Source organism: Stegostoma tigrinum, chromosome 3 (assembly GCF_030684315.1).
Source record: "Stegostoma tigrinum isolate sSteTig4 chromosome 3, sSteTig4.hap1, whole genome shotgun sequence".
Classification (NCBI taxonomy): Eukaryota; Metazoa; Chordata; class Chondrichthyes; order Orectolobiformes; family Stegostomatidae; genus Stegostoma; species Stegostoma tigrinum.
In genome coordinates this window covers 78,828,969-78,856,876 of record NC_081356.1, presented here as the reverse complement: position 1 = coordinate 78,856,876, position 27,908 = coordinate 78,828,969, and the positions used below count along the sequence as shown (strand labels likewise).

The following is a 27,908-nucleotide window of genomic DNA, read 5'->3' as shown; positions in this document are numbered from 1 at the left end:
GGGATCTTATGAGATCTATGATAAATATTTTAGTTTGAAAGAAACAAATGAGGAATGGACCAAAATATTAATGCTGATGAGTAGAACTGTGTAAAAATAAATGGAAAGCAGGCTAGAAAGAAACTAAATGAAATCAAGAAAAAAGCTGAATGTTGTAAAAGAGATGGTGCAGATGCATGAACTATAAAGCTCAGCAGGAAAGAAAATGAAATTTACTGGTGTCTCTTGGATTGATGGAGATAGATTAGACACATGAAGAGGAATTTAAAGATGTTGACATCTAAATGGAGAGAAGGAAATGAAGAAAATGGAATCTCTTGAAATATAAGATTTGGTGAAATTTTAACTAGCAGAAGCACATTTGATGTAGGCAACTAGATTTGAAATTGCTGCAGTATGATGTATAAGCACATGATCTAACAAGTGTGACCCAATAACAAACTGTAAGAACACTGTTTTCTGACTAGACAGCAAAAGCAACTTCAGCTAGGAAACTGCAGTCAGTCAGTATAGTACGAGGCCGTGTTGGGAAACAGTAACAGCTGTACCGGAAGGAAATGGGGTTGAGTGATGGTGCTTTGGGAAAACGAAGGGTGAGTAGAGTGGTAGCTAGATCTGCAGTTTAGTGGTAATGATTTACAACCTATTATATTACTCACTGTTAAGTTCTACAGCATACATAATTTGTAGAAGTTTGAGAGATTGATTTGTTCAATAAAAACATCAAACGAAATTCGGAGATAGTAAGAACTGCTGATGCTGGAGTCAGACATAACACTGTATGGAGCTGGAAGAACACAGCAGGCCAGGCAGCATCAGAGGAGCAGGAAAGCTGATGTTTCAGGACGGGATCCTTCAGAAATTAAGGAGGGGGAAGGAGCTCTGAAATAAATAGAAAGAGGAAGGGTGGGGCTGGGAAAGATAGGTGGGATAGCGATAGGTGAGGGCAAGTAGGCAGTGGTGGGGATTGGTCAGTGAGATTGGAGGAGTGGATAAGTGTGAGAGAAGATGGACAGGTTGTGTCAGGTCAAGAAGGTGGGGATGAACAGGAGGGTTGGTCGTGGGATGAGGCTGAGACTGAGGGTGGGGGTTTTGAAATTGGTAAAGTCCGCAATGAGACCATTGGGTTGTAGGCTCCTGAGGCAGAAAAAGAGGTGCCGCTCCTCCAGTTTCTGAGTGGTGTCATTGTGACACTGGAGGAGGCACAGGATGGACATGTTGTCCATGGAGTTGGAGGGGGTATTGAAATGATTCGTGACAGGAAGGTGTTGCTTGTTGTGAGTAGAGCACAGGTGCTGTACAGAGTGGTCTCTGAGACTCTGCTTGGTCTCATCAATATAAAGGAGGGCACGTCGGGAGCAGCGGATGCTTATTGGCAGATGTGCAGGTGAACCTCTGTGATATGAAAGGTTTTTTGGCAGTTCATTGGATGGAGGTAAAGGGATGTGAAGGAGCAGGTGTAGCACTTCCTGCGGTTGCAGGGAAAGGTGCCGGGGGTGGTGGGGCTAGTGAGTAATGTGGACCGGACAAGGGAGTCGTGGAGAGAGCGGGCCCTACAGAAGGCAGATAGTGTAGGGAGGGAAATATATCCTTCGTGGTGGGGCCAGATTGCAGGTGGCGGAAGTGGTGGAGAATGATACATTGAATCTGGAGGTTAATGGGGTGATACCAGGTGACAAGGGGAATTTTGCCTTTGTTTTTGTTGAGAAGGCAGCGGTGCGGGAAATGCAAACAATGTGGTCAAGATCATTTTTGACCACTGAAGTGGGGGGAAGTTGCAGTCCTTGAAATAAAAGGACATTTGGGATATTCGGGTGTGGAATGCCCTAACTTGGGAGCGGTGGTGGAGGAATTGGGAGTAGGGCATCTTATTCTTGCTGGAAGGTGGGTGAGAGGGAAATGTAGCCTAGGTAGCTGTGGGAGTCAGTGGGCTTGAAATAGATATTAGTTTCGAGGTGGTCACCAGAAATGGAGACAGAAGTCCAAGAAGGAAGGAGAGGTATAAGAGACAGTCCAGGTGAACTTGAGTTTGGGGTGAAAGACGTTGATAAAGTAGGAATTCTATTTGCTGCCATTCCATTAAAACTAAATTTCATGTGAGCCAGCTGAATGGCCAAAATTACTTAATGAATAAATTTGCACGTGGACAAGTGGGACACTGAAAATATGTCCAACAATGCTTTTTACAGTGTTGATAATGTGACTGTCAACTCCCAGGCACTGAGATGAGCATTGTAATCCCACTGTGTATGTAATGGATTTACGTAATGCTTCCCAGGAGTAACCAAAGTCAATTTACCTCAAGGATAGGGGAAACATCTAGAAACAATAGTTTGGGACATCTGTAGTCACTTGGGTAATACGGTTTAATTAAGGAAAACTGGTATGGATATTTTTGGGGGTTGGGGGAAACATGATTCATTAACTTTTTCGTAAATTTTGAGCTAAGAGAGTAGATAAGGGTAGTGTCGTTGCTGTTGTTTGTTAAAAAGGATTTCATATCGAGCTGCAGACCAGACTTATGAAAGAGAAGGAGAATAGCAACTGGACACTGCTCTGACTGAATAGAAACAAGCAAAGTAGTGAGGAAAAGTGTTTTTCAGACTGGTGTAATGTTTATCGTTGGACCTCCCAGTGAACAGTACGAGAATTCTTGTCTTACACAATGTATATTAATAATCTGGACTTGGAGGTTTTCCTTCCTCCGTTTTCTGTTTGAAGGCAGGCCTGAACCACACTGCTGTGATCTCCTCCATGGATAGGCCAAGGAAACAGATCCTAAATCCACCACCCAGCTGAAATGGGGATGAAACCCTGTGCTGCTGACACCAATCTAATCTGTGCTGAATATTGTTCAGTCAAGTGAGCCAAATAACTACTGAAGGGATGAATGGCCTCCTGTGCAGTTAGCATTTGTGGTTCTATGATTACCTGGGGACAATTATGCAAGCAGGAAGGATGGAATACATAAGCTCTCAAATTGAACCAATGAGCGAGAATTTGGTGAAACTTAAACCTTGGATGTTTGCTCTGGAAAGCTTTGCATGTTTTTATTAATTTGTAAAGTTCCCAAGATGGATATGGTTAAGTGCATTTTTTTTCTTTTATAGTTACTGAAATGTTTATTTAGAATTATTGTGTTTTCTCTTCAGAAGCACGAGATGTTTTTCATTTGATTTTGTAAGTAAGAAATATTTGAAGTTCTGACAAGTTAGCTGAACAGCTTCAAATACAACTATCTCCATATTTGTGCAGTACTAAAGGGTTTGTTTCTTCCACAGAGAAGATGATGAGGGTTCAGAGCTGCGTTCGGAACTTAGCCACAGCCAACAGGAGGCAAATGATGATGCTCGAAGTATAGATCAGGATCAAACCTCTGCATCTGTGCCTGAGAACCAGTCAATGATGGTCTCTGCGGACATAGGTACAGTATTGACCGTACCTTAAAGTGCTTTATTCCAGAGGTTCCCAAATTTCACTGATTGTGCACATTGTTTTAGATTTAACAGCAATTAATTATTCTGCCTGCTTATAGATTTAATATTTTGATCCCTTTCGTGCCAAAGTATTGTACAAAATGCACAATTTCCAACATGCGTAAACAACAAATTGCTTTAATAACATTATACTATTAATGTGATGAGATTCTTTGATAATGAATGCATAAAATCAGGAGTAAAAGATTGGTTGAGTGACAAGTTATTTTTAGAGTCGTGAATTGCTCTATAAATTGTACATTGAAGTATGACAAGTTAGCTGAACAGCTTCAAATACAACCATCTCCATATTTATGCAGTACTAAAGGGACTCTATAATTCTGATGCACTTCTATCTTCCACAGCAACCTGTAATATGTCCTGCAATGTTGCATTTGCCATCACTGTCTCAGTGTCCTCTGTCAAAACAATCTTAAATTTGAATTACTCATTCTTATCAAATTCCTTGATGGCCTCACTACATCAATTTTTGCAAGTTTCTAAGTCATGCATAACTTTTCATAGTGTCCTTCTGCGTTCTGAGTCTTTATTTTTAAATTCCTCTTTACTTCAGCAGTGTAGATCCTCTGGTGGCGTAAGCTTCCTCATGAAAGTGAAAATCCACTGGAAATCTAACAAACAAATGAATAAAAAAAAGTTAAGTCCACCATTATGCAATTTCTCTTGTAGACTTCCTCCCTGGAGTACACTTACCACTGTTGCCTTTAGCATAAGAAAAATGAGCTTTAAATGGCTAGATTTTAAAATTAGGCCAAAGCAAACTACTGAAGTGCGGTGTATTTTGATTTGGATAAATGGTATTGCATCATGGTAAAACAAACAAGGGCAGGACTTATACAGTTCATGGTAGGGCCCTCGATAGTGTTGTTGAACAGAGACCTAAGAGTTCATCCACTTCACCAACACCTTCCACCCCAACCTTCAGTTCACCTGGGCCATCTCCGGCACATCCCTCACCTTCCTGGACCTCTCAGTCGCCATCTCAGCCAACCAGCTTGTAACTGATGTCCATTTCAGGCCCACCGACTCCCACAACTACCTAGAATACACCTCCTCCCACCCACCCTCCTGCAAAAATTCCATCCCCATTCCCAATTCCTCCGCCTCCGCTGCATCTGTTCCCACGATGAGGCATTCCACTCCCGCACATCCCAGATGTCCCAAGTTCTTCAAGGACCGCAACTTTCCCCCCACAGTGGTCGAGAACACCCTTGATCGCGTCCCCCGCATTTCCCGCAACACATCCCTCACACCCCGCCCCCGCCTCAACCGCCCAAAGAGGATCCCCCTCGTTCTCTCACACCACCCCACCAACCTCCGGATACAATGTATCATCCTCCGACACTTCGGTCATCTACAATCTGACCCCACCGCCCAAGACATTTTTCCATCCCCACCCTTGTCTGCTTTCCGGAGAGACCACTCTCTCCGTGACTCCCTTGTTCGCTCCACACTGCCCTTCAACCCCACCACCCGTGGCACCTTCCCCTGCAACCGCAGGAAATGCTACATTTGCCCCCACACCACCTCCCTCACCGCTATCCCAGGCCCCAAGATGACTTTCCATATTAAGCAGAGGTTCACCTGCACATCTGCCAATGTGGTATACTGCATCCATTGTACCCGGTGTGGCTTCCTCTACACTGGGGAAACCAAGCGGAGGCTTGGGGACCGCTTTGCAGAACACCTCCGCTCGGTTCGCAATAAACAACTGCACCTCCCAGTCGCGAACCATTTCCACTCCCCCTCCCATTCTTTAGATGACATGTCCATCATGGGCCTCCTGCAGTGCCACATTGATGCCACCCGAAGGTTGCAGGAACAGCAACTCCTCATATTCCACTTGGGAACCCTGCAGCCTAATGGTATCAATGTGGACTTCACCAGCTTCAAAATCTCCCCTTCCCCCACCGCATCCCAAAACCAGCCCAGTTCGTCCCCTTCCCCCACTGCACCACACAACCAGCCCAGCTCTTCCCCTCCACCCACTGCATCCCAAAACCAGTCCAACTTGTCTCTGCTTCCCTAACCTGTTCTTCCTCTCACCCATCCCTTCCTCCCACCCCAAGCTGCACCTCCATCTCCTACCTACTAACCTCATCCCACCTCCTTGACCTGTCCATCTTCCCTGGACTGACCTATCCCCTCCCTACCTCCCCATCTATACTCTCCTCTCCACCTATCTTTTCTCCCCATCTTCGGTCCGCCTCCCCCTCTCTCCCTATTTATTCCAGAACCCTCACCCCATCCCCCTCTCTGATAAAGGGTCTAGGCCCGAAACGTCAGCTTTTGTGCTCCTGAGATGCTGCTTGGCCTGCTGTGTTCATCCAGCCTCACATTTTACTGTCTAAGAGTTCAGATACATAGTTCTTTGAAAATTTTGTCATAGGAAGATGGGGGTAGTTAAAAACATGTTTAGCACATTTGGTTTCATTGCTCAGACCGTTGCGTATAAAGAAGTTATGAGGTGATGTTAGAGGATGTTCGCGAGTCCACTTTTGGAGTACTGAGTACAGTTCTGGTCACCCTGCTTTATGAAGGATGTTATTAAATTGGAGATGGTTCAGAAAAGATTTACCAGAATGTTGCGAGGTCTGGAGGGTTTGAGTTATAGGAAGAGGCTGTATAGGCTGGGAAATTTTAGCTGGAGTAGAGGAGATTGAGGTTTGACTTTACAGAAGTTTATTAAATCGTGAGGGGCATAGATAAGGTGAATAGCAAAGGTCTTTTCCCGAGGGGGCATATTTTTGAGATGAGAGGAAAAATATTTAAAAGGGACCTGATGGGCAACTTTTTCACAGGCTGTTTCGTATGTGGAATGACCTACCAGAGGAAGTGGTAGATTCAGGTACATTTACATAACTTAAAAGATGTTTCCATGACTAGGAAAGGTTTTGGAGGGATATGGACCAAACACGTACAAGTGGGCCTGGTTTGGTTTGGGAAATTTGGTTGGCATTGATTAGTCGGACTGAAGCATCTGTTTCTGTACTGTGTGACTCTGATTCTGCTGTGAATACTTGAATTTGCAATAAAAACACGGTTTGCAATAAAAACCCTCACGTGCCAGACTGTCTGTTCTGATGAAAAGACATTGACCTAAAATATTAACTACTTTGAATACTGCCTGATTTGAGTGTTTTCATAATTTCCTGTTTGTACATCATTTTTTCATTCTGTTGTATGGTCCATTGGAACATTCAGACATAAGCCCAGGTGCAAGGTAAGAGTGGAAAACACAAGAGATAAATGACAAAAACAATGGTGCAAGTCAAAAGAAAACTAATTGGAAAATAACAGTAATGATGCCTGCTAATGAGGTGTAAAAGGAAAAGAGCAGAATCACCAATATTTGTCACCTTAAAAACAAATTGACAATGGCAATATTGTTAAAATCATTGTCAGTATTGTTTGCTCCTATTGTTGCAAAATATTATTTTGAGTGAAAGTTCAATGCTGTTCCAAAGAGCAAGGGACACTGCAAAATGAGGAACTGGAATTGTTGATCTCTGCCACACCATACAGCTTGCAGTTCCAAATCAGTCAGAATTAATCATTGTCTAGAGGCAGCACTAACTATGTTATCAGTTTGTGTCCTTCATTTACATTCACATGGTCCTTTTCTCCTGCCTTTACTTCTCTGACTCAGTTTCAGGAAATTGGCTTACCTGAACCCAAATAGCCTTTCAGGAGGGCATTTGATGATTACTTGGATAGAAATAATGTACAAGGGTGTGGAAGAAAAAAAAACACAATATACCATAGCTGACAAGAATCTGGACTGATCTCACTTCCTGCTTTTCTGTTCTTAGTTTATTCCCTACTTGCCACCACACTATTCCAGACCAATGAAAGGGTTCTTATCTACTGGAGTTTAACTACCACTGTACATGTTGAAGAGATCATTCTCTGCCATTTCCATTACCTCCAGCATTATGCACGCACCAAACCTTCCTTTCCTTCAGGTTCATTGATGCATGTATATCAGAAAACACACTGTGTACATTTTGTTAACTCTGCAAAATCCAGGTGAAGTAATTGGAAGTTTCCTGTTTGATTTGTACAATGTGAATTAAAGTTCAGGTCATGCAACCTTTTTTGATCTTAAAACACCTGATGATGTTTAGACCATTTGGTGTAGGGACAGAAATAGCTCATTTAGCACACTGAGCCTGTTCTGCCATTCGAGATCATGGCTGACCTGATATTCCTCAACGTAATTCTCTGACTCATTAAAAATTGTCTTCAGCCATGAATGTTCTTCAGGACCTAGCCTCGACGGCCCTCTGCGATTAAAGAAATACTGATTCACTACCCTCAGAAGAAATTACTCCTTGACTCTGTCTTAAATGTGCAGCCCCTTATTCGGAGATTATGCCGTCTAGTCCTAGACTCTTGTACAAGAAGAAACAACCTTTCTCATTTTCCCTGGCAAATACCCTAAAAATCATACATGTTTCAAGAAGGTTGTCTGTCATTCTCCTTAATTCCAGTGAGTGCAGACCAACCTACTCAACCTTTTCTCAATGAGACAGTCTCTTCATACCTGATATCAGACTAGTTTATCTTTCATTAAATAGGAGCACAAAACTCATCACGTTGTTCTAGCTGTGGTCTGACTGTGCCTTATGTAGTTTTAGCAAAACCAACTTTCTATTCCATTCCCTTGGAAGTAAAGGCCAACATTCCATTTGCCTTCCCTATTGCCCGCTGAACTTGGATGCTTGGTTTTTGTAACTGATGGACAAGGACTCCAAAATCTTCTGTTCTGCATTCTCCATTTTAAGTAATATTCCCCTCCTTTTTTTTCCTAGAAAAATGCACACATTATCCTATCTGCCAGGTTTTCAGCTACTCAGCCTGTCTATATTCCCCCTACAGATTCTGTGCCATCCTCACCACTTAGTTTGCTACGTGTTTTTGCACCATCAATCACAAACCTGGCTATGGTATATTCACCTTCGTCCTCAAAGTCAATAATATATATTGTAAATGTGGCTCAGCACTGATCCTTGTGTCACTCCACTAGTTGCTGGTTGCCATCCTGAAAGTGCTCTCTTATCTCAACTCTATGGAATAGCTGATCATTAGAAGATACTGATATACTGTCTGTAACATCATTTATTATCTCTGATTATATTAAGTAGCCCAATATGCGGTACCTAATCAAATGCCTTTTGAAAACTCAAATACATTGCATCCCCTGCTGCCCTCTAAATATATCCTTTTACCTCCTCAAAGAATTCTAATAATTCCTGAAATGATGCTGACTTTGCTTGATCCTAATATACATTTCCAAATATTCTGCTGTTGCATCTTTTATAAAAGGATTTTAGCTGCAGAAGTTTCTATAACATTTTTTTCTGTAGTGATAGTAATTGTATTTGTTTTCTTGCTTCCCTTGATTTATTTGGTAATTTTGGAACGCTATTAGTGTATTCTACACTGAAAAATAGTAAGCGAACTCCTCTGACTATACAACAGTAAAACACAAGGTGCAACAGATATAACATCTAGTTCACACTCAATCATGTCTCTTCTAGTTGAATAACTTGATGTCCTATTCTCTGTAGAAGTGTATATCCTTGTCTGATCCAAATTTGAACCTGAAATTAAAATCATACAAACTTGGAAAATTAGATGCTGACAACACACCAGCTGTTGAGTGCATAAAATTCCATCTGCTGTGGTACGATTTGAACCCAGATTGCCAGAACGTTACCTGGGTTTTTGGATTACTGGTCCAGTGATAATACCACAAGACCGTTGCCTCCTTTAATCTTAATTCATATTCAAATTCTAGTAACAGCTTCAAAAATACCAACAGAATTTCATGCAAACTATCAACAGTAATCATGAACTGAACATTTTATACATTTTTCTGGTGATAGATAACTGTAGTGACCTCAACTCGGAGCTCCAGAGGGTATTGACTGGGCTTGAGAATGTAGTCTGTGGAAGGAAGAAGAGCAGTTGCAGTCTTTCAGTGGCAGAAGTGGACAGACACATTGAACAACTAACCACTGCCAGTGAGCACTGTGACCTAGCTATAAAGGTAATCATTTATGTGATTCAACGATATTTTGGCCATGAATGTAATTTTGCTTGCTTTCATGCTGCTTCCATAACTTTTCCATTGAACATTAGTTGAGCAAAACGAGCTTCAAGCAAATATTGAGCTTTATCTTATCCACCATTAATCACCTTACTCTTTAGGCAGACAGAAGTGTTTGCTTGTTTGTTTGTTTGTTTGTTTATTATATCACATCTCAGAGCAAAAATTAAAGATAGCTGAAATGAATATTTATCTATTATTTGTTTAACTGTTCCACTGACTAAATGGAACAAAATAAAAGCAGTTCAACTTGTCAGAAGGAGGAACGATATGGATTGATTAGCAAGAAAAAGATTAATAATAGCAACCAGTCAAGTAAAATGACAAAATTTAATGATGTTAATCTGGCAATTTGATCTCCCTTTGATGTCTTGAATGTACAGAACAAGCCATTCCTACTTGGGTATGGAAAATGAGAGCAATTTTTAAAATGTTTCCTTTTACTTCAGGTACCTGTAACTTGTAGACTGCATCAGGCATTCAGATAGCTCCTCTTGTTGATCACACATGGTCTTCGTGTTCTTGGTGTATAATATCTTAAAAACCTTCTTGCCTCTGTTGTATCGTACATAATTATTTGAGCATGTAAACTTTGCTAGTGTCTATCCCTGTGATGGTTCTGTAATTATGCCAAAGATCTGTCTTCTGGATCTGCAGCAAATATTTCAATGTCTTGCAGTATTATGTAAACCGAATTGATTGGTCATTTAGTCTCATTGGCTAAAACAACAAAAACAATCTCATAAAGTCAATGACTCAAATTTCTGAGTGTAATGAGTTTTTATTCTGCTGCGAGATTTTTGAGAACTTCATGAAAAATGTAATAAAGTGCTGAATTTTTTAATAGAATCTTTTCAGAGGTTAGCTGAGAGTTTTGGGCTAGGCTGTATTCACCGTATATATTTTTCTGTCTGTTCATTAATGTTGGAATTCAGTCTGCTTGCAGCAGCATTTTTCCTACTGAACTAGGCAGTAGGTTTCAGATCCTACTTCAGAGCCTGAGCATGTAACCTTAACTGACATTTGTGCCTTTCTAAGGTGCCAGTGAATTGCCAGAAATGTTATCTTTCACATTGAGATAAACTGATCTGCAGGTGGATTTGAAAGGTCTATGAAGGAGAAGCAGGGATTTCCCCAGTCAAGTTTCATCCTCATACCCCAAATAAATTTGATTTTTATGTAGTTACTCAGGGGAAAAAAAATTGCTAACATTAAAACAACTGTGCTATAGTACTGAAGTACATTTCATTTGTACTTGTATTTAACATTATTAACAGACTGTCGAGGAGATTGAGGGTGTACTGGGACGTGACTTCTATCCAACCCTTTCTGAAGAGAGATCTCGATGGGAGAAGGAACTAGCCGCTCTTCGGGAAGAAAACGAAAGCCTCACGGCAATGTTGTGTAGCAAAGAAGATGACCTGAACAGGGCAAAGGCGACTATGAATGCTATTCGTGAAGAAAGAGATCGGCTGCGTAGGAGGGCAAGTATATTTGCTCTGTAACAAATTTTACAGTAGAGTGAACAAGTAATAAATGGAGCCAGAGAATGTGGTGAAGCTGTAAATGAACGTTTCTCATCTGAATTCGCAAAAGTTTCCTGGAGGAAACCCACACAGACATGGGGAAGAATGTGCAAACTTCACACACAGTCACCCAAAGCTGAAATCAAAACTGGGTCCCTGGTGTTGAGGCACCAGTCCTAATCTCTGAGTCACAGTGCCACCCGTGGATCCCTGGAGGTATCATCACAGGTTTACAGTGACAAAGAAGGCATATGGGATGCTTGCCATCATTAGATGGGGTGTAAAATAGTGGAGCAAGTTTTGTTACAACTTTCTAAAACGTCGGTTAGGCTACAGATGGAATGCAGTGTGCATATCTCGTCAGCACACTATCAGGAGGAAGTGATTGCACTGGAAAGGGTGCAGAAGAAATTCATCAGAATGTTGCTTGAGATGAAAAGTTTCAGTTATAATAAGAAACTGGTTAGGTTGGGGTATTTTCCCCTTGGAGCAGAGAAGACTGAGGAGGAGATCTGCTTGAGGTACACAAAATTGAGGGGTGGCGGCAGGATTGAATGGGGAAAAGATTCTCTCATAACAGACGTATTTCAGACTAGAGGGCACAAGTTTATTGGGAGGAGTAAGTGGTTTAGAGGAGATCTGATTTTTTTAAAAATGTGGAATGTGCTACCTGAGAGGGTGGTGGAGGCAGGTACTCTTGTACCATTTAAGAAACATCTAGGTGAGCTCTTAAAGTACTAGAGCATAGTAGGCTTTAGACCAAGTGCAAGTGAATGGGATTAATGTTGCTTGGTATTTGTTTGGTGAAGGCATGGTTGGCTGAAGAGCCTCATTTTATGCTATTCTATGATTCTAAGTCAATCAGCTCATTGATATTAAAAATTTTTTATCTGTTTCCAAATCCCTCTGCTGCCCACCTCTCTCAACCTCCTTAATCCTGTAACTGCAGCCCTGCAACTCTCCAAAATATCTGTATACATCTACTTCTACCCGCCTAAACCTCCCCAATTTTGATTACTTTACCATTGATACAGTGCTTAGAACCTAAGCTGTGGAACCTTTTCTTTAAATCTCTTCAACAACCTTATTCTGCTTTTCTCTTTTAATGCACCCATGAAAACCTGCTTCTTTAACCATTTTGTCTGTATCTGCCTCATATGAATCAGAGTTACTTTTTGCTTCTTAACAGACTCCTGAGAAGCCCCTTGGGTATTTCAGACCCTGTGTGATTGTAAATTGCTGCTGTTGAATGCACAAAAACAAATGTTGACAGGATTCACTAGTCCCACAGTGTAGCTGCATCTCAGAAATTCAAACCAAAGAAAAGATATCACTTCTGAGCTTGCCCCCTACCCTACCTGAATACGAGTTGCGATGAATTGAATTTTAATATAATTGGAAAATAAAGTGGCAGCCATTGAATAATGTGTACTGTCAGGTGAAGAATTACTGTAGAACACCAATTTATGCTGTTTTTAAGTAACTTCATTCAACCTGTTGTGATAACCCATCGCTAACGTTGGTTTTTCCTTCTCTGTCCATTCAATTCAGGTTCGGGAGCTGCAGACACGTTTACAAAGCATACAAGCAACTGGCCCAGCTAGTCCCAGTCGTTTGCCTGCAGCCAATCGACCAGTCAATCCCAGTACTGGTGAGCTGAGCACTAGCAGTAGCAGCAATGATATCCCTGTTGCGAAGGTGAGCCAATATCAGTCTGCAACTGTTGCATTACTTAACAGTTATCTGGGAAATCTTAGTTGCTTTCTCTTGGGAATATTTTAGAATTGTCTTGGTGAAGGCACATAGATTTGCTTTGGAATATAGAGAAAACCTGCCCATTGTTTAGAGGCTTTTGGGCACATTTAAATGTGTTAAAAAGTATTTTGTAAACAATTTATTCAGAGATGTTATTACACACCTTTGCCACAAGGGCCTCAATTTAAAGGTGCATTCTAATATAAATTAGTAAATTAATTAGTTTCATAATGTGACAGTTTTTGAGATGTACAGTTACTAATTCTGATGGTTATTACCTGATAGGTGGCTGAACGAGTAAAACTGTCAAAGACAAGGTCGGAATCTTCCTGTTCAGATCGTCCAGTTCTGGGTTCAGAGATCAGCAATATTGGAGTAAGTATTTGAAAGTTGGAGATGACACTTCTTAATGGTCTTGAGTTATCTGGTAATGTTGTAATTCAACCTATAAAACCGATTCACCGCCAATGTACTAATCGACCACATTTTTTTTTGAGTATCAGGTAAAGGGAAATAAATTCATATTTGTGTAGTTTATAATGTTCAAAGTTCTTGACTGTTTGAAAGTACAGGTCTGCATCCATTTATTTGAACACTGAGAAAAATTCCAGTGCTCTTCTGCAAATAAACATATTCTATATAGGCTAAAATTTTGTGTGCAACAATTGAAAGTGTCAAAATGTGGAATTCCTGTCCACCCTTTGGAAAAGATCAGCTCTGTCCCAAATCCCAAAACCCAAAATAGCCATTGGAGCACGCTTTTATAAAGGTACCCACCCCCAGGAGGTGGCAGGAAAATGTGAATGACAGAGTGATTAGGAGAGGTGAAAATACTAAATAAGTTACTCTGTTTAAAAAAAACAAAAGTACTTTTTAAGGTAATCTTGTCCTGTAGTTGGAGGGAACAGCTGTTCCTTGGAATCAGTTACTTTAGCTCTGCAGTGTCAATAATACACGCATATCTTCCTTGCTCTGAGCATTTGTTGAAATAGCTTACCTGCATTTTACATGGAACAAAATTCTTGTGGTAGACTAGCAACTGTCAAACCATTCTGTTCTTACTGCACCCACCAAAACTGTAGCTGTATGAAAGGTGATGATGAGAAAAAGTGCTTGAATCTCACCACCAGGTTTATGCCAGAGAGAAAATTGCTTGAAAAGCCAGTGGGTTCTGCTTTCGCCTATGTTTCTTCTTCTCTGGCATTGATTAACCTGAGTTGTGCCACTGTCCATCCCTGGATCTTCAGCCTCAAATGATTATTGTACAATAAGAAAATAACAGGAAATGGATCTAGTAGAATTTAAAAGATCCAATGAGTAATTTAGAGCAAGCAAACTATTGAACATATTTAAATTTTGAATACAGTTTATATAGTTCAATCAAAACTAGCATTGTGTCATTTGTTGAGGGTGGGATTGAAGAAATTCTACAATAGACAGCTTTTGGTGAGAAATGAATGTGTTAAAGGGTAGAGTATTTTGAACCTAGAATTGTTATTACAAATTAAATTCATGCATTGTTTTAAGTATTTGCCTATGATATTAATAGTTGACCACTGAGACCTAATAGTAGCAGTGTGTACCATCTACAAGATGCATTGCAGGAATTTACCAAGGTTCCTTAGCACCTTCCAAACCTATGACCGCTAACATCTCAAAGGACAATGGTAGCAGACATGTGGAAACACCACCTGCAGTAGCCCTCAAGCCACTCACCATTCTGACTTAGAAATATATTGCCAGAAATGTACTGTCATTACTTCAGTGTTGCTAGGTCACAATCATGCACCTTCTGTCCTAACGGTATTGTGGATCAACCAAATAGACCAGAGCGGTTCAGGCAGCTCATCACCACCAACCTCTCAAGGGCAACTAGAAATATTCAGTAAATGCTGATCCAGCCAGTGACAGCTTCTTCCTGTTAACAAATAAAAACATCATGCAGAAATCAAAGTTCAGGGAGGAACTTTCAAAGAGGAAGATTTGGGGCTTCCTGAGCTTCAGTTTTGAAATGTGATGGGGCTTTTGGGCTTCCTCCGCTTCAAGTTTGAAATGTGACGATGGCCAGACACCTACCACGGGAGCAGAATTGGTGACTAACAAAAATTTGTTCGAATGCATAGTTACTCTTCTTCACAAGTCTTTGTTTTATACATATTCGAGAAGGAAATCGTTGTTTATTTTATGCTGTTAAGTCCCCCTAACCCTCAATGGTTATTGCTTGTAACTTCTCATTAAGGTTTCATACAGGCATGAAATGGCTTATTTCACAAACATCACATAAATCTTGTTGGTTCTTTCTTGCACAGGTGTCCAGCAGTGTAGCAGAACATCTAGCCCATTCTTTGCAAGACTGCTCGAATATCCAAGAAATCTTTCAAACTCTGTACTCTCATGGTTCAGCTATTTCTGAAAGCAAGATCCGTGAATTTGAAGTGGAAACCGAAAGGTTAAACAGGTAAAACTCTCATTATAACATCTGTTTTAAGAAAAACGGGGAAGATGATGGCTGTTTGTAGTTCGGTAATGTCAGTGATGTATCTGACAAAGTGACAAGGTACTCCCTTAACCTCCTTACAACTTCGTAAATTATAATCGCTGCTAATTATCTGGGCATGCATGCATCTTGCTTTTTCACGGTAGTGGGAGGAAATGCGAAAGTTCCTGCAAGATGACGGCAGGGTAAGTCACTTCATTCAGAGCTTTTCTGTCGCTCGCGCTCGCTCTCTTTCCTTCGTTCTTTCCTTCGTTCTTTCCTTCGTTCTTTCCTTCGTTCTCCGTGCTCTCTCGCGTTCTCTCCCAGTCTCCCCCGCCAACCCCCCCCCCCATCTCTCTCTCTCTCTCTCTCCTCTCTCTCCCTCCTCCTCCTCACCCCCCCCCCCCCCCCAAACTGTGGCAGTGGCATGGCAGGGCTGGAAAGCCGTGAGTTGGACTGTGGCAGTGGAAAGTAAAGTTAGCTCTCAAGTTTCTTTTTCTGTCTTATTCTGTTAATGTGAAAGCTGCCATGTATGTATGGTGAAGGTACACACTTTTCATTTTATTTTTATATTGAATACACGTGACAATAATTATTCAATTCTATCAAAAGGTTCACTTTGCTACTCGCAAATGTTCAAGAATAGGTTATTATCTGCTTGACTGACAGGTGGCGAAGAGCTGGAAGCCTAATTGAGCAGGAGGTGGCTGGGCAATTTTCCACGTTGCCAAGTAGATGCCAGTGTCCTGCATGTATTTGAGAAGCTTGGTTACGGGAGTAAATTGAACTGGCTGACACCTGACGTGTGATGAGTTTATTGCTGACCTTTTATTGGCCTGTAGAAGGTTGTGAAGCTTTCTTGAACTGGTGCAGGTACACCTTCAGTGGAGTTTGGGAAGGAGTTCCCGGATTTTGACCCAGCAACGCTGAAGGAATCGTGATATATTTCCAAGTCAGAATGGTGTCCGGCTTGAAGGGGAGCTTGCTGTTTATGGTGTTGGGAATTCCCACTGGATAGCACTGTCAGTCAGCTCTCTGTCACTTTGCTGACTACTGCAGATGGGGTAATTGGGTAGTTGACCTGATTGGATTTGTCTTGCTTTTTCTGAACAGGACATTCCATTGCTGGGTGGATTTCAGCATTGTACTAGCCCTGGAACACTTGGCTGGGAATGCAGCGAATTCTGATGTATGAGTCTTCAGCACTGTTACTGGAATGTTGTCAGGGCCCATAGTCTTTGCTGTATCCAGTGCCTTCAGCCATTTCTTAGTATTATGTGAGTAAATCAAATTGCTTGAAGGGATACTGGGGATCTGAAGAGGAGGCTGAAGTAAATGTCCTCTTGGCATTTCTTGCTTGCAAAGACTCCAATCTTGCCTTTTGATTGGATAAAGATTGTTTGTGGAAAGTCACTCCCCAGTGGGGAGTGTCTAGCCATTCATGTCTCTATATGGCCATACTGCAGAGCTTAAATCTGAGCTGTTGGTTACAGTATCTCTGTCATTTGCATGCTGCATACATTGCTTGGCTTGCAATTGGTCCAGCAGTGTATTTTCAGCAGGTTAACACTTAATGTTAGATAAGACTGGTACAATTCCTAATGTGCCCTCTTATAGTTGCCATTGAATCAGTATTGATTCCCTAGCTTGATAGTAATGATAGAACATGGGATATGCCGTACTATGAGGTTACAAACTGAATGCAATGCTGATGGCTGATCTCATTGATCTCAGCTTTGAGGTGTTAGATCTGTTCAAAATCTGTTGCGTTCAGGACAGATGTTAGTGTTGAGTAAAATGATGGAAATGTTCAGTATGAAGGTGGACTTCATCACCACATAGACTGTGTTATGGTCACTCCTACTGACATCTGCTACAAACAAATTCATGAGGATGAGGCCAAGCATATATTTTCTTCATCACCTGCGACAAACAGTGTCTAGTGCCCTCGGTACTCTTCCACTTGGTGTTTAACATAAAGAACTAATCAAACACGTTGGATGATAAGAATGTTTGTTTGCCCGCATTTTATTTGATGCTGTAGACTTGATCGCCTCTGGCATTGGTGTTGAAGACACCCAGGGCAACCTGATCCTGTCTATATACTGCTGTGTCCTGGTAGTGGAATAGCTGAGCAGTATAGTGTCTGGAATATGTCCTCTGAAGTTACACTTACACAAGCATCATCTATGTACTGCAGTTTGATGACACTGGTTATGGTGACATTGGTTTAGGCTTGATGGCAATGGTGATTAAATAATTTCCCACAGCTTCTTTGGAACATGGGTCTCACCCTGAACATCCACAAGATGAAGGTCCTCCACCAATCTGGCTTGGCATTGTGGAGTAAACCCACAATCGTCCAGTTCCATGGGGAGGCCTTAGAGAACATTGACTACTTCCAGTACCTCAGAAGTCTCGTGTTAGCCAAAGCACCTGTTGATAAAGAGATGCAGCATCACCTCCTGTGTGCTAGTGCAGCCTTCAGCCACCTGAGGAAAAAGGTGTTAGAGAACAACAGCATCAGATCAGACATGAAGATCATGGTTTACAGAGCTGTGGTGGTTCCTGCCCACCTCTTGGCTCTGAGACATGGACTGTCTACAGCGGACACCAAGATGCATTGGAGTAGTATCACTGACTCTGCTTGCGCAAGATCCTGTGAATCCACTGGAAAGAAGGATGCACCAATACCACCCCCAGTATCAAGGCACTGACCACCCTTGATCGACTACGATGGGCTGGGCACATTGTCCGCATGACCGACATGAGACTCCACTAGCAGGTGATGTACTCCTAGCTTCAAAATGGCAGGTGAGCCCCAAGTGGGCAGAGGAAGCATTTCAGTGATAGTCTCAAGTCCTCACTGGTGAAGTATAGCCTTCCCACAGACACCCGAGAATCATTGACCCGAGACTGTCCAAAGCGGTGGAAGGAAGGCATCGAGCACCTCGAGACTTTCCGTTGGGAATCCCACCCATCCTTTTCTGCGACCACTACTTGCTCCAAGTGTAATGGAATCTGCAGTAGCCACATTGATCTGTACAGTCACCTACTGACTCATCGTGAGAGTGGAAGAGAGCCATCCTCTTCTTCGAGGGTCCATCGATGATGATGACAGTGTCTGGATCTTTGGAAGGTATGATTCTGAGAATGGCTATGTCAAGCTATTATTTGACTTGTCTGTGGGACAGCTCTGCCACGGTTGGCACGATCCCCACGTTTTATTAAGGAGAATGCTGCAGGGCCAACAGGGCTGTCTGTACCATTGTTATTTTCAGTGCCTTGGCCAGTGCATGGCATCCATCTGGGTTGTTACTTTTATGAGACTTTCTTATTGTTATATTCAAATGGCGGTTTGCTAGGTCATTTTAGAGGGCAGTTAAGAGTCAACCTCATTGCTGTGGATCTAGGCAGACCAGTCGAGGATGGCCCTAAAGTACATGTGAACTAAATGGGTTTTTGCAACAATTGACAATTTCATAGTCACCATTGGACAAGCTTTTAACTCTAAATTTATTAATTGAATTCAAATTTTGCATTTGCTTTGAAACCGTGTCTCCAGAGCTTTTGATTGGCTCTCTCGACTGCTCTTCCAATGAAAATGCCAATAAGCCATGAGCTCCACAAAATTGACATGGCAGTTAAGAAACTTTGTGATACTTAGCTTCATAAAAAGACAGTGAATAGGAAAACAAGGCAGTCATATTAAACGTTTACAAACCTCAGCTAGAGGCTTGTGGGTGAACCTGGGCTCCTATCTCAAGGTCTTAAGACATGGTGGACATTTACTATCAGGAACGAGTGAATTCAGCTTTCAGTCAGGAAAAGCTGGAATTGTTCTCCTTAAAGCAGAGAAGATTAAGGGAAAACTTAACAGAACTATACAAATTTGAGAGGTTTTCAAGAATAGGTTGGGAGAAATTGCTTCCTCGGCTAAGTGGGTCACGTATCAGCAATTAGATTTAAAATAAAAGATCTACAGGGAAATTGAGGACTTTACCAGAGTTGTTGCCTGAAATGTACTAATAATAGTACAGGAATTGTGTTCTTGAGGAACCTTTGTAAGGCATTTAGGCATGTTTTAGAGGCGAAGGAGTTTTAAGTATTTGGTGAATAACTTGTTGAGTAGCACTTTCAAAAAGTCCACACAGGCATGGCAGATCAAATGGCCAATTTCTGCACTGTAAAGTTTCTGATTCAGTTATTTCACTACATTAAAAGCATTGTATATTAATGTAAGCTGTTGTATTTTGCAGTCACACCCTCTGTTTATTAATTGTTCCATAATTTATCAATTTCTGTTCAAATAGCTAACTGATTCAATTATTTATAAATTCGATATTGCCTTTCTCTTCTATAGTCGAATTGAACATCTAAAATCACAGAATGATCTTCTAACTATAACGCTGGAAGAGTGCAAAAGCAATGCTGAAAGAATGAGTATGCTAGTTGGTAAATATGAATCCAATAGCACGGCATTAAGACTTGCACTGCAGTACAGGTAAATGCAACTGAAACTAGCCTTATTCATGTTTTTAGCTTCACCAGTGTATCTGGTTATGTTTTTAATTGTTCATTTGAATCTGTGGTTCTTATCCTCCCCTCTCAAGTTCCTGAAGGGAATGGAAAGAGTAGATGAGAAATCATTCCTGTTGGTGGAAGGGTTGAGAATCAGAGGACACTGGTTTAAAGTGTTTGGGAAAAGAACCAAAAGCCACATGAAGAAAAGCATTTTTATGTGCATGGTAAGGAGCTGAAATGCACTACCCAAGATAGTGGTGAAAGCAGACTCAGTTGTGGATAAAAAAAGGAATTGCATATGCAGCTGAAGAGAAAAGACCCATTTGGCCTCAGGGAAGGGGTGGGCGTGTGAAACTAGCTGAGTTGCTCTTGCATAGATGCAGCAGGCTAAAGGGCATCCTTTTATGCTGTAGCAGTCTATGATTCTGTGGCTATGTTGTTTATTCTTAAGTAGCAAATGAACAACCCAAAGAAGTGCAAACCTCTACACTTCACACCGCAGTGAATAGTATGTGACAAATCTGAAATGTCCTATTTAATGTAGCAGTTTTTAAAATAATTTAATAAAAGCAAAATATTTCAGATGTGGACGTCTGAAATAAAAAGTGAAGGTAATGGAAAATCACAGCAGGCCTGGCACCATCAATGGAGAGAGAAATAATTAATGGTTTTGGTCAACTGAGTCTTCTTTGGAATCAGGAACTGGAATCCGTTGAAATTAGAACACATCGTTTTCTGAATGTGTTCCTCATGAATTAGCAAATCAATTTTGGCAATTCCGTAGAACATTGAGTGTTTTTTTCCATTTAACTAACCAGTGAAGTTCTTGTGTCCTTTGGTTCCTCTTTGACCTGTCTTTCTTACATATTTTATATTATGTGATATCTGCATGGCTTGGTTTTGTAAGTCTCAAATCTGAATTGAAAGTTATTGGTCTAAGTTCCACTTAGTCCGTGCTGAAAATTCTGCGTAACTCTATTGGAGTGCCATATTATCAGATTAGTTTCTTCCACATATGATGCCCAATCACAATGCTGTATTCCTTCTCGTGGACATAAACAATCCCTTCTCTTCCAGAGAAATCATAGGGAGTAGTGTTCAACATTTGCTCCTCAAACAAAATCAGGGCACATTAACTCGTCATTTAGTGCATTGCAGCAACGGTAATAGCTTAAAAGTAATTCATTGGCAGTAAATGCTTTTTAAAGTGATTTTTAATTGTAAAATATGATTGCCCATCATGTTTATGCTTTGTGTGTTTGTATCCCCAGTGAACAGTGCATAGAAGCCTATGAGTTACTGCTGGCACTGGCTGAAAGTGAACAAGGACTCATTCTGGGACAGTTTAGAGCTGCGGGTGTTGGATCTGTTGGTGGGTAACAAAGTATTCATGCATTATTTTGTATTTAACTTTCTATCATAAAACATTCAAAGTTACACATGCAATACATGCTTTAGTGCCTACTAACTTAGAATGGCACAATGTTTCAGTCTGACCTTGGTGCGTATCAAAACTATGTAGCAACGTTAGAGTCGTACTCATGTCTTTTAATTTGCATATCAATACTGATCTGTTTTTCTGCAAGTTCTCTTTCAGACTTTTAAACACTGGGTTGCAGTACTTTCCCTGTTGCTCTGTTTCTGCCAATCATATGTTTATCTTGCTCAATAAAAAAATGAAAAATAAAAAGACTGGATGCTTTAAATCAGAAGCCAAGACAGAAATTGTGGGAAAAGCTCAGCAGGTCTGGCAGCATCAGTGAAGAGATGTCAGAGTTAACGTTTTGGGTCGGGCGACCCTTCCTCAGAGCTGATGTAGCTAGGAAAATGTCGGTTTTTATGCAGAAGTTAGGGTGAGGCAGAGGGGGGTAAGGAGTAAACAATAGGTCGGGTAGAGCCGAAAGAGAGAGAGAACAGTTGGGCAATCTGGCTAGGAGAGTGAATAGCTGTTAATGGAGACTGTTGGTGGCTAACAATAGGTTGCATGTAATGACAGACTGTGATAACAAGGCATGGGGTATGTGTGAGTGGGGTCTAGGACTTAGGACAGTTCAGGCCCTAAAGTTATTGAACTCAATTGACTCCAGTAGGCTAAGATAACAAAGTGTGGGGCTGGATGAACACTGCAGGCCAAGCAGCATCCTAGGAGCACAAAAGCTGATGTTTCGGGCCTAGACCCTTCTTCATCTTTTCTGATGAAGGGTCTAGGCCTGAAACGTCAGCTTTTGTGCTCTGAGGATGCTGCTTGGCCTGCTGTGTTCATCCAGCCCCACAATTTGTTACCTTGGATTCTCCAGCATCTGCACTTCCTATTAACTCTGACTCCAGTAGGCTGTAGTTTTCCGCTTGAGAACCCTAAGTGTTATTCTTCCATCCTATGCTGAGCTTCACTGGAGCACTGCAGCAAGCCAGAGACACACACTTGGCCAGGGAACATGGTGGTGTTGTTGAAGTGACAGGCAGCTGGAAGCTTAGGGTCTTTTTTGTGAGCAGAACGTAGGTGTTCTGTGAAGTGGTCACCCAGTCTATGCTTTGTTTCCCCAGTAGAGAGGAGACCACAGCAGTGAATGACTAGATTGTGTGAAGTGCAGGTAAAATGCTCCTTCACCTGGAATGTGTGCTTGGGCCCTTGGATATTGAGGATGGAGGAGGTAAATGTGCAGATGTTACACCTTTTGGTGATAAAGGAAGCTGCCGTGGGGCTGTGCAGGGGTGCTGGGAGTGAAGGAAGAGTGAACCAATGTGTCTCGGAGGGAATTGTTCCTGCAGAAGGTGGACAAGAGAAGGGAGAAAAATGTGGTGGTGGAGGGAATGGATGCTTGTGGATGTGATGCCAGTTAAACAGGCTGCTTTGTCCTGGATGTTGTAAAGCATCTCGAGAGTTGATGGAGCTGCACCCATCCAGGGTGATTTGTGCTTTGTAGATGATAGACAAGCTTTGGGGTGTTGCAAGATGAGATACTTGCTGCTCTGTTCCTAGCCTCTGGCCTGCTGTAAGTAGCCACTGTGTTTGTGTGGTAAGTCCAGTTGAGTCTCTGGTTAATGGTTAACACCATTGAATGTCATGAGGAGGTGGTTAGACTGTTTCTTATTGGAGGTGGTCATTGCTTGGCATCTGTGTGGTGTGAATGTACTTGCTGCTTGTTAGCCCAAGCCTGGATATTGCCCAGGTCTTGTTGCATTTGAATGTGGACTACTTCAGTTTCTGTGGAGTTGTGAATGGCCCTGAACGGTGAGCAATCATTGAACATCCCTGCTTCTGTCATTATGATGGAAGGAAGGTTATTAAGGAAGCAGCTGAAGATTTTTGGGCCTAGGGTACTACTCTGAGGGACTCCTGCAGAGATGTCTTAGAGCTGAGATGACTGACCTCCGAACAACCACTACTATCTTTGCACGTGCCAGGTATGACTGCAACCAATGGAGAGGTTGCCCTCTGATATCCGTTGTTTCTAGTTTTGCTAGAGCTCTTTGATGCCCTGTTTGGCTGGATGCAACCTTGATGTCAAAGGCTTTCAGTCTCCCCATATCTCTCAAATTCAGCTCTATTTTTTTTCCATGTTTGAGCCAAGTCCATAATGAGGTCAGGAGCTGAGAGCCTTTGATAGAACCCGAACTGGGTGACACTAAGCAGGTTATTGCTGAGCTGTTGCTACTTAATATCATTATTGATGACACTTGCCATCACTTTAGTAATTAAGGGTAGATTGATGAGGTGGTAATTGGCTGGCTTGATTTGGCCTGCTTTTTGTGTAGTACTGGCAGAGATTGTCCAGGAGACTGGAAAGTTTTGGAGCACAGTCCTTCAGTACTATTGTCAGAATGTTGTCAGGGTCCAAAGCCTTCACAGTATCTAGTGCCTCCCAGCCATTTCTTGATATCATGTGGAGTGAATTGAACTGACTGAAGACCGGTATCTGTAATGCTGGGGACCACTGGAGGAGTGTGGCCTCTGTGTAAACACGTGGCCTCTGGTGCCATCAAGCTAGGAAAGGAGCATGTAAAAAGAGGGGAGTTGCATCCCCACAGGAAGGGGAAGCACTATCGGGAATGACTGAGGAGTAGGGCAGAGTGGTGTTGAGTGAAGTGGCAACTTCGAATGCTAAGTGAACAGGACAAGACTTTTTGGTGGTGGCAGAAAGCTATAAAGGCAGGTGGATTGGAAGAAGAGTCATATCATGGTTTCAGGAAGGCAACAAAGGGCTGACAGCAGAAACACAGATGATGGAACAGACTGTTATGGACACCAGCTATGAAGACAAATCCTCAGCTGAAGAAAAAGGAAGTTTCCGAAGCATTGTGAGTCTGCAACAGTGCAGGAGAAACAGAAAATGTAAAGGATTCTTGTAGGAAGTGGGTGGGTGAGGGTGTAGTTCATGTGGATGCTGGTATCTATAATTGATTTCTTGGTCTGATGTTGTGCAAGTCGTTAAGCATCACGACCCCTTTCATGTCTATGTTTGAGAAGAATTCAGGAAACTGAAATCTCACCAGTTTGTAGTGGTATCATAAAATGCTGCAAGAGTACAAAATGGGATTTCACATTTGGTATGTTTTGCTGATTAGTTAACAAAACCACTAATCTCCTACATTGCAAAAGACCTTGATATATAATCTGTCTGAAGCACAAATATTGGCGCAATCCAGTTGAATTGAATGTTGCAAATTTCGTGATTTGGTGCTTTTACATGATGCTTCCCGAAGGAAGTGGTTTTATTGCCATGAATGACCAAAATGAGCTCTAAGACGTGGAGTGTCAGATTTTACCTACCTTTCATGGCATTGTACAGTTAATTTTATTGTACCATTACTTTGAAGCTAGTTGCTCTACATGAGTATACTCTGAGCTGATTTGCCACCTTCATCCACTCCCTCTCCTTTTCCATGTTATGAGTACCTTTTTGTCAACCTCTAGCCTCTTGGGTACTGTTGCTTCACACTGAAGTCCTAAAATATGGTATAATAATTTCCCAGTAATTAAAAGGTAATTGGTCATGGCTATTGAGTTTTTTCTTATTTTGACATTCACAGTATATTTCCAGCTTCAGTGTTAAAAGTTCAATTTTTAATATGAGAAAGCAGCTAACTCCTGAATTTGAGATTTGAATGTCATTTTGGTGATTCAGCACCATCAATACTGTTTTATCTATATTGTCATTAACAAGGTAAATGTCATCTCTTCTGAACAGGTGATCAAAATGGTGAGGAAAACATAACAATGATGTTAAAGAGAGCACATGACTGCAGGAAGACAGCAGAGAATGCTGCAAAAGCACTACTAATGAAACTTGATGGCAGCTGTGGTGGAGCATGTACTGTAACAGGATGTAGTATTCAGCCCTGGGAAAGTCTATCTTCTCATAGCCACACCAGGTGAGAATTATTGGGAAAAATGTTAACTGCCAAGGAGAAAAGATTTCGGGAACAAAAATAGAGATTGCTGGAAAAGCTCAGCAGATCTGGTAGCATCTGTGAAGAGAAATCATTTATGTTTCAGCTCTGATGTCCCTTCCTCAGAACTAATGGTAGTTAGGAAAATTGTTGATTTATATGCAGAAGATAGGGGGATGGGGGTAAGGAGTAAACGATAGGTGGGGATAGATACCAAATAGAGAGAAGAACAGTTGGATAGACAAAAGAGTGGATTACAATCTTACTAGGAGGATGAATAGCTGTTAATGAATACTGTTGGTAGCTAACAATAGGTTGTGTGCAGTGGCAGACTGTGATAACAAGACCTGCTATGCCAGGTAGGGAGTTAGGACATGGGAGAATTCAGACCCTAAAATTAATGAACTCGCTATTTAATATTGAGCCTAGAGGGCTATAGGGTCCCCAAGTGGAAAATGTGGTGCTCTTCCAGCTTCCACTGAGCCTCTCTAGAACGTTGCAGCAAGCCTAAGACAGAGCTGTTGGTCTGGGAATAAGGTGGTGCGTTAAGAGGCAGGCAACGGAATCTCAGGGTTTTTTTGTGGGCAGAATGTAGATGTTCTGTGAAGCTGTCATCTACTCTAAGCTTTGCTTCCCCAAATGGTGAGCAGCCAGTGCAGTAGACTAGATTGTGAAAAATGCAGGTCAAGTGCTGTTTCACCTGGAAGGTATGTTTGGCCCTTGGATATGGAGGAGGGAGGAGGTAAATGGGCAGGTATTACACCTTTTGACGGTTGCAGGGTAAGGTTCTGTAGAGGAGGTGTGGACCAAGGTATCCCGGAAGGAACGGATCCTATGGAAGACAGACATGGGAGTGGAGGGGGATATGTATCTGATTGCATCTAATTGGAAGTGGCTGAAATGGCATCTGATGGTATTCTGGATGTGGAAGCTGGTGGGATGGTAGATAAGGACAAGGGGAACCCTATGGCTCTTGAGAGGGAGTGAGGGTGGAAATGCACAAGACGGGTGGGACCCATTTTGAGTGTCCTGTTGACAATGGTGCTGGGAAATCCTCACTTGAAGAAGAAGGTGGACATTTCGGATGCTCCCTCGTTGAAGTTGGTCTCATTAGAACATATGCAACAGAGACAGAGGAACTGGGAGAATGGAATGGACTCTTTGCAGGAAGCAGGGTTTGTGAGGATGTATATTCCAAGAAGTTGTGGGAGTCAGTGGATTTGTCGTGGATATTAGTCATCAGTCTATCTCCCAAAATGGAAACTGATGTTGAGGAAGGGAAAGGAGGAGTCAGAAAATGAGTGGAGTGGCAATTGGAAGTGAAATTGAGCTTTTCCAATTCTGGATGAGAGATGGAAGCAGCCCTGATGATATTTGATATATTGGAGAAAGGGTTGTGGATGGTGCCCAGAAGAGGAATCGAACAAGGAATGTTCCGAATGTACCCTATGAAGAGACAGGCATGACTGGAGTCCATGCGTGTACGCATGGCCACTCCTCTGACCTGAAGAAGATAAGAGGAGTCAAAAGAGAAGTTGTTGAGGGTGAAGATGAGCTCAGCCAAGCAGAGGAGGGTGGTAGTGGGTGCAGACTGTTCAGACTTTTGCTGCAGGAAGAGATGGAGAGCCCTGAGACCATCCTGGTGGAGGTTGGGCGTGTAAAGGGATTGCACGTCCATGGTAAAGAGGAGATGGCTGGACCCTGCAAACTGGAAATTACGAAACTGGTGTAAAGTGTCAGAGCAATCACGAACATACTCATTTTGGTAAGGAATGTCACATGCTCCTGCTCACTACGAGGTTTAACCCAGACTTGTTTGCAGATGAGCAGGGAAACCCTGTGGACCTCAGATAAGGCATAAAACTTTTCAGAGGCAGTTACCTTAGAACTTAACTCTGTCTTCCTGTCATATATTTCTATATTTCCCTTTGTGTCAACAACACCCCCTCCCCCCCCACCCCGTTAACCAGGTAGAGACCATTTCTTCTCTAAAGATGACAAGCTGAGAAGTCTCCTAACAGTGAAGTGGAATAGTTGTAGTTATGTCTAGCTAAGATGCTGGTTCTCAGCACACCTGGTAATTTGCTCCAACTGCTTGACAGGCAATTTCTAACTTACAAGCCAGTTTGTTGGGGTAAATTCCACAAGCGACCTTTTAATTTGGTTACTCCAGAAATCTCTCAAAATCCAATACTTAAACAATTATTTAAACTTTTTGGATATGGCACCCAAAATTAAGACCCTTCAATTAAGCTAGTTAAGTCTCACCATCCAGTTTGGTTATCACCAAAATTAATGGTGGAATTTAGCTGCGACTCCTATGAACCTTTGTTCTTCTGAGGAACAAGAGGAAAAGCCTTAGCAATTGTACTAGCTGTTTTCTTCTTAACCCTGTACTGCACACAGGTTGAAGGGAATAGACACAGATCCAGCTAGGATACACAGTGTCTATAAAGGATCAGCGCTCTTAGTATGTATGATCATCAGTATCTCTGGAACGTTTAGCTGTCTGTCTAAAATGTATAAAATTCTAACAGGACTAAACAGGTTAGATGCAGAAAAGATGTTGTCCTGTTCAATATGCCTAGAACTAAGGGTCACGGTCTCCGGATACAGAGTTACCC

General features: G+C 41.9%; 1 protein-coding gene across 3 annotated transcripts in view; it reads left to right on the top strand.

The window, feature by feature from the left end:
• mcc (MCC regulator of WNT signaling pathway) overlaps positions 1-27,908 on the top strand; it is a 166,312-nt gene that overhangs the window by 89,738 nt on the left and 48,666 nt on the right. For all 3 annotated transcript variants that reach the window (XM_048526960.1, XM_048526959.2, XM_048526961.2), the window contains 9 exons: positions 3,282-3,424; positions 9,389-9,552; positions 10,890-11,096; positions 12,690-12,836; positions 13,179-13,268; positions 15,203-15,351; positions 19,733-19,873; positions 21,165-21,265; positions 25,083-25,266. In XM_048526960.1, the coding sequence (XP_048382917.1) occupies positions 3,282-3,424; positions 9,389-9,552; positions 10,890-11,096; positions 12,690-12,836; positions 13,179-13,268; positions 15,203-15,351; positions 19,733-19,873; positions 21,165-21,265; positions 25,083-25,266 (1,326 nt within the window). The remainder of the gene's footprint in view (positions 1-3,281; positions 3,425-9,388; positions 9,553-10,889; positions 11,097-12,689; positions 12,837-13,178; positions 13,269-15,202; positions 15,352-19,732; positions 19,874-21,164; positions 21,266-25,082; positions 25,267-27,908) is intronic.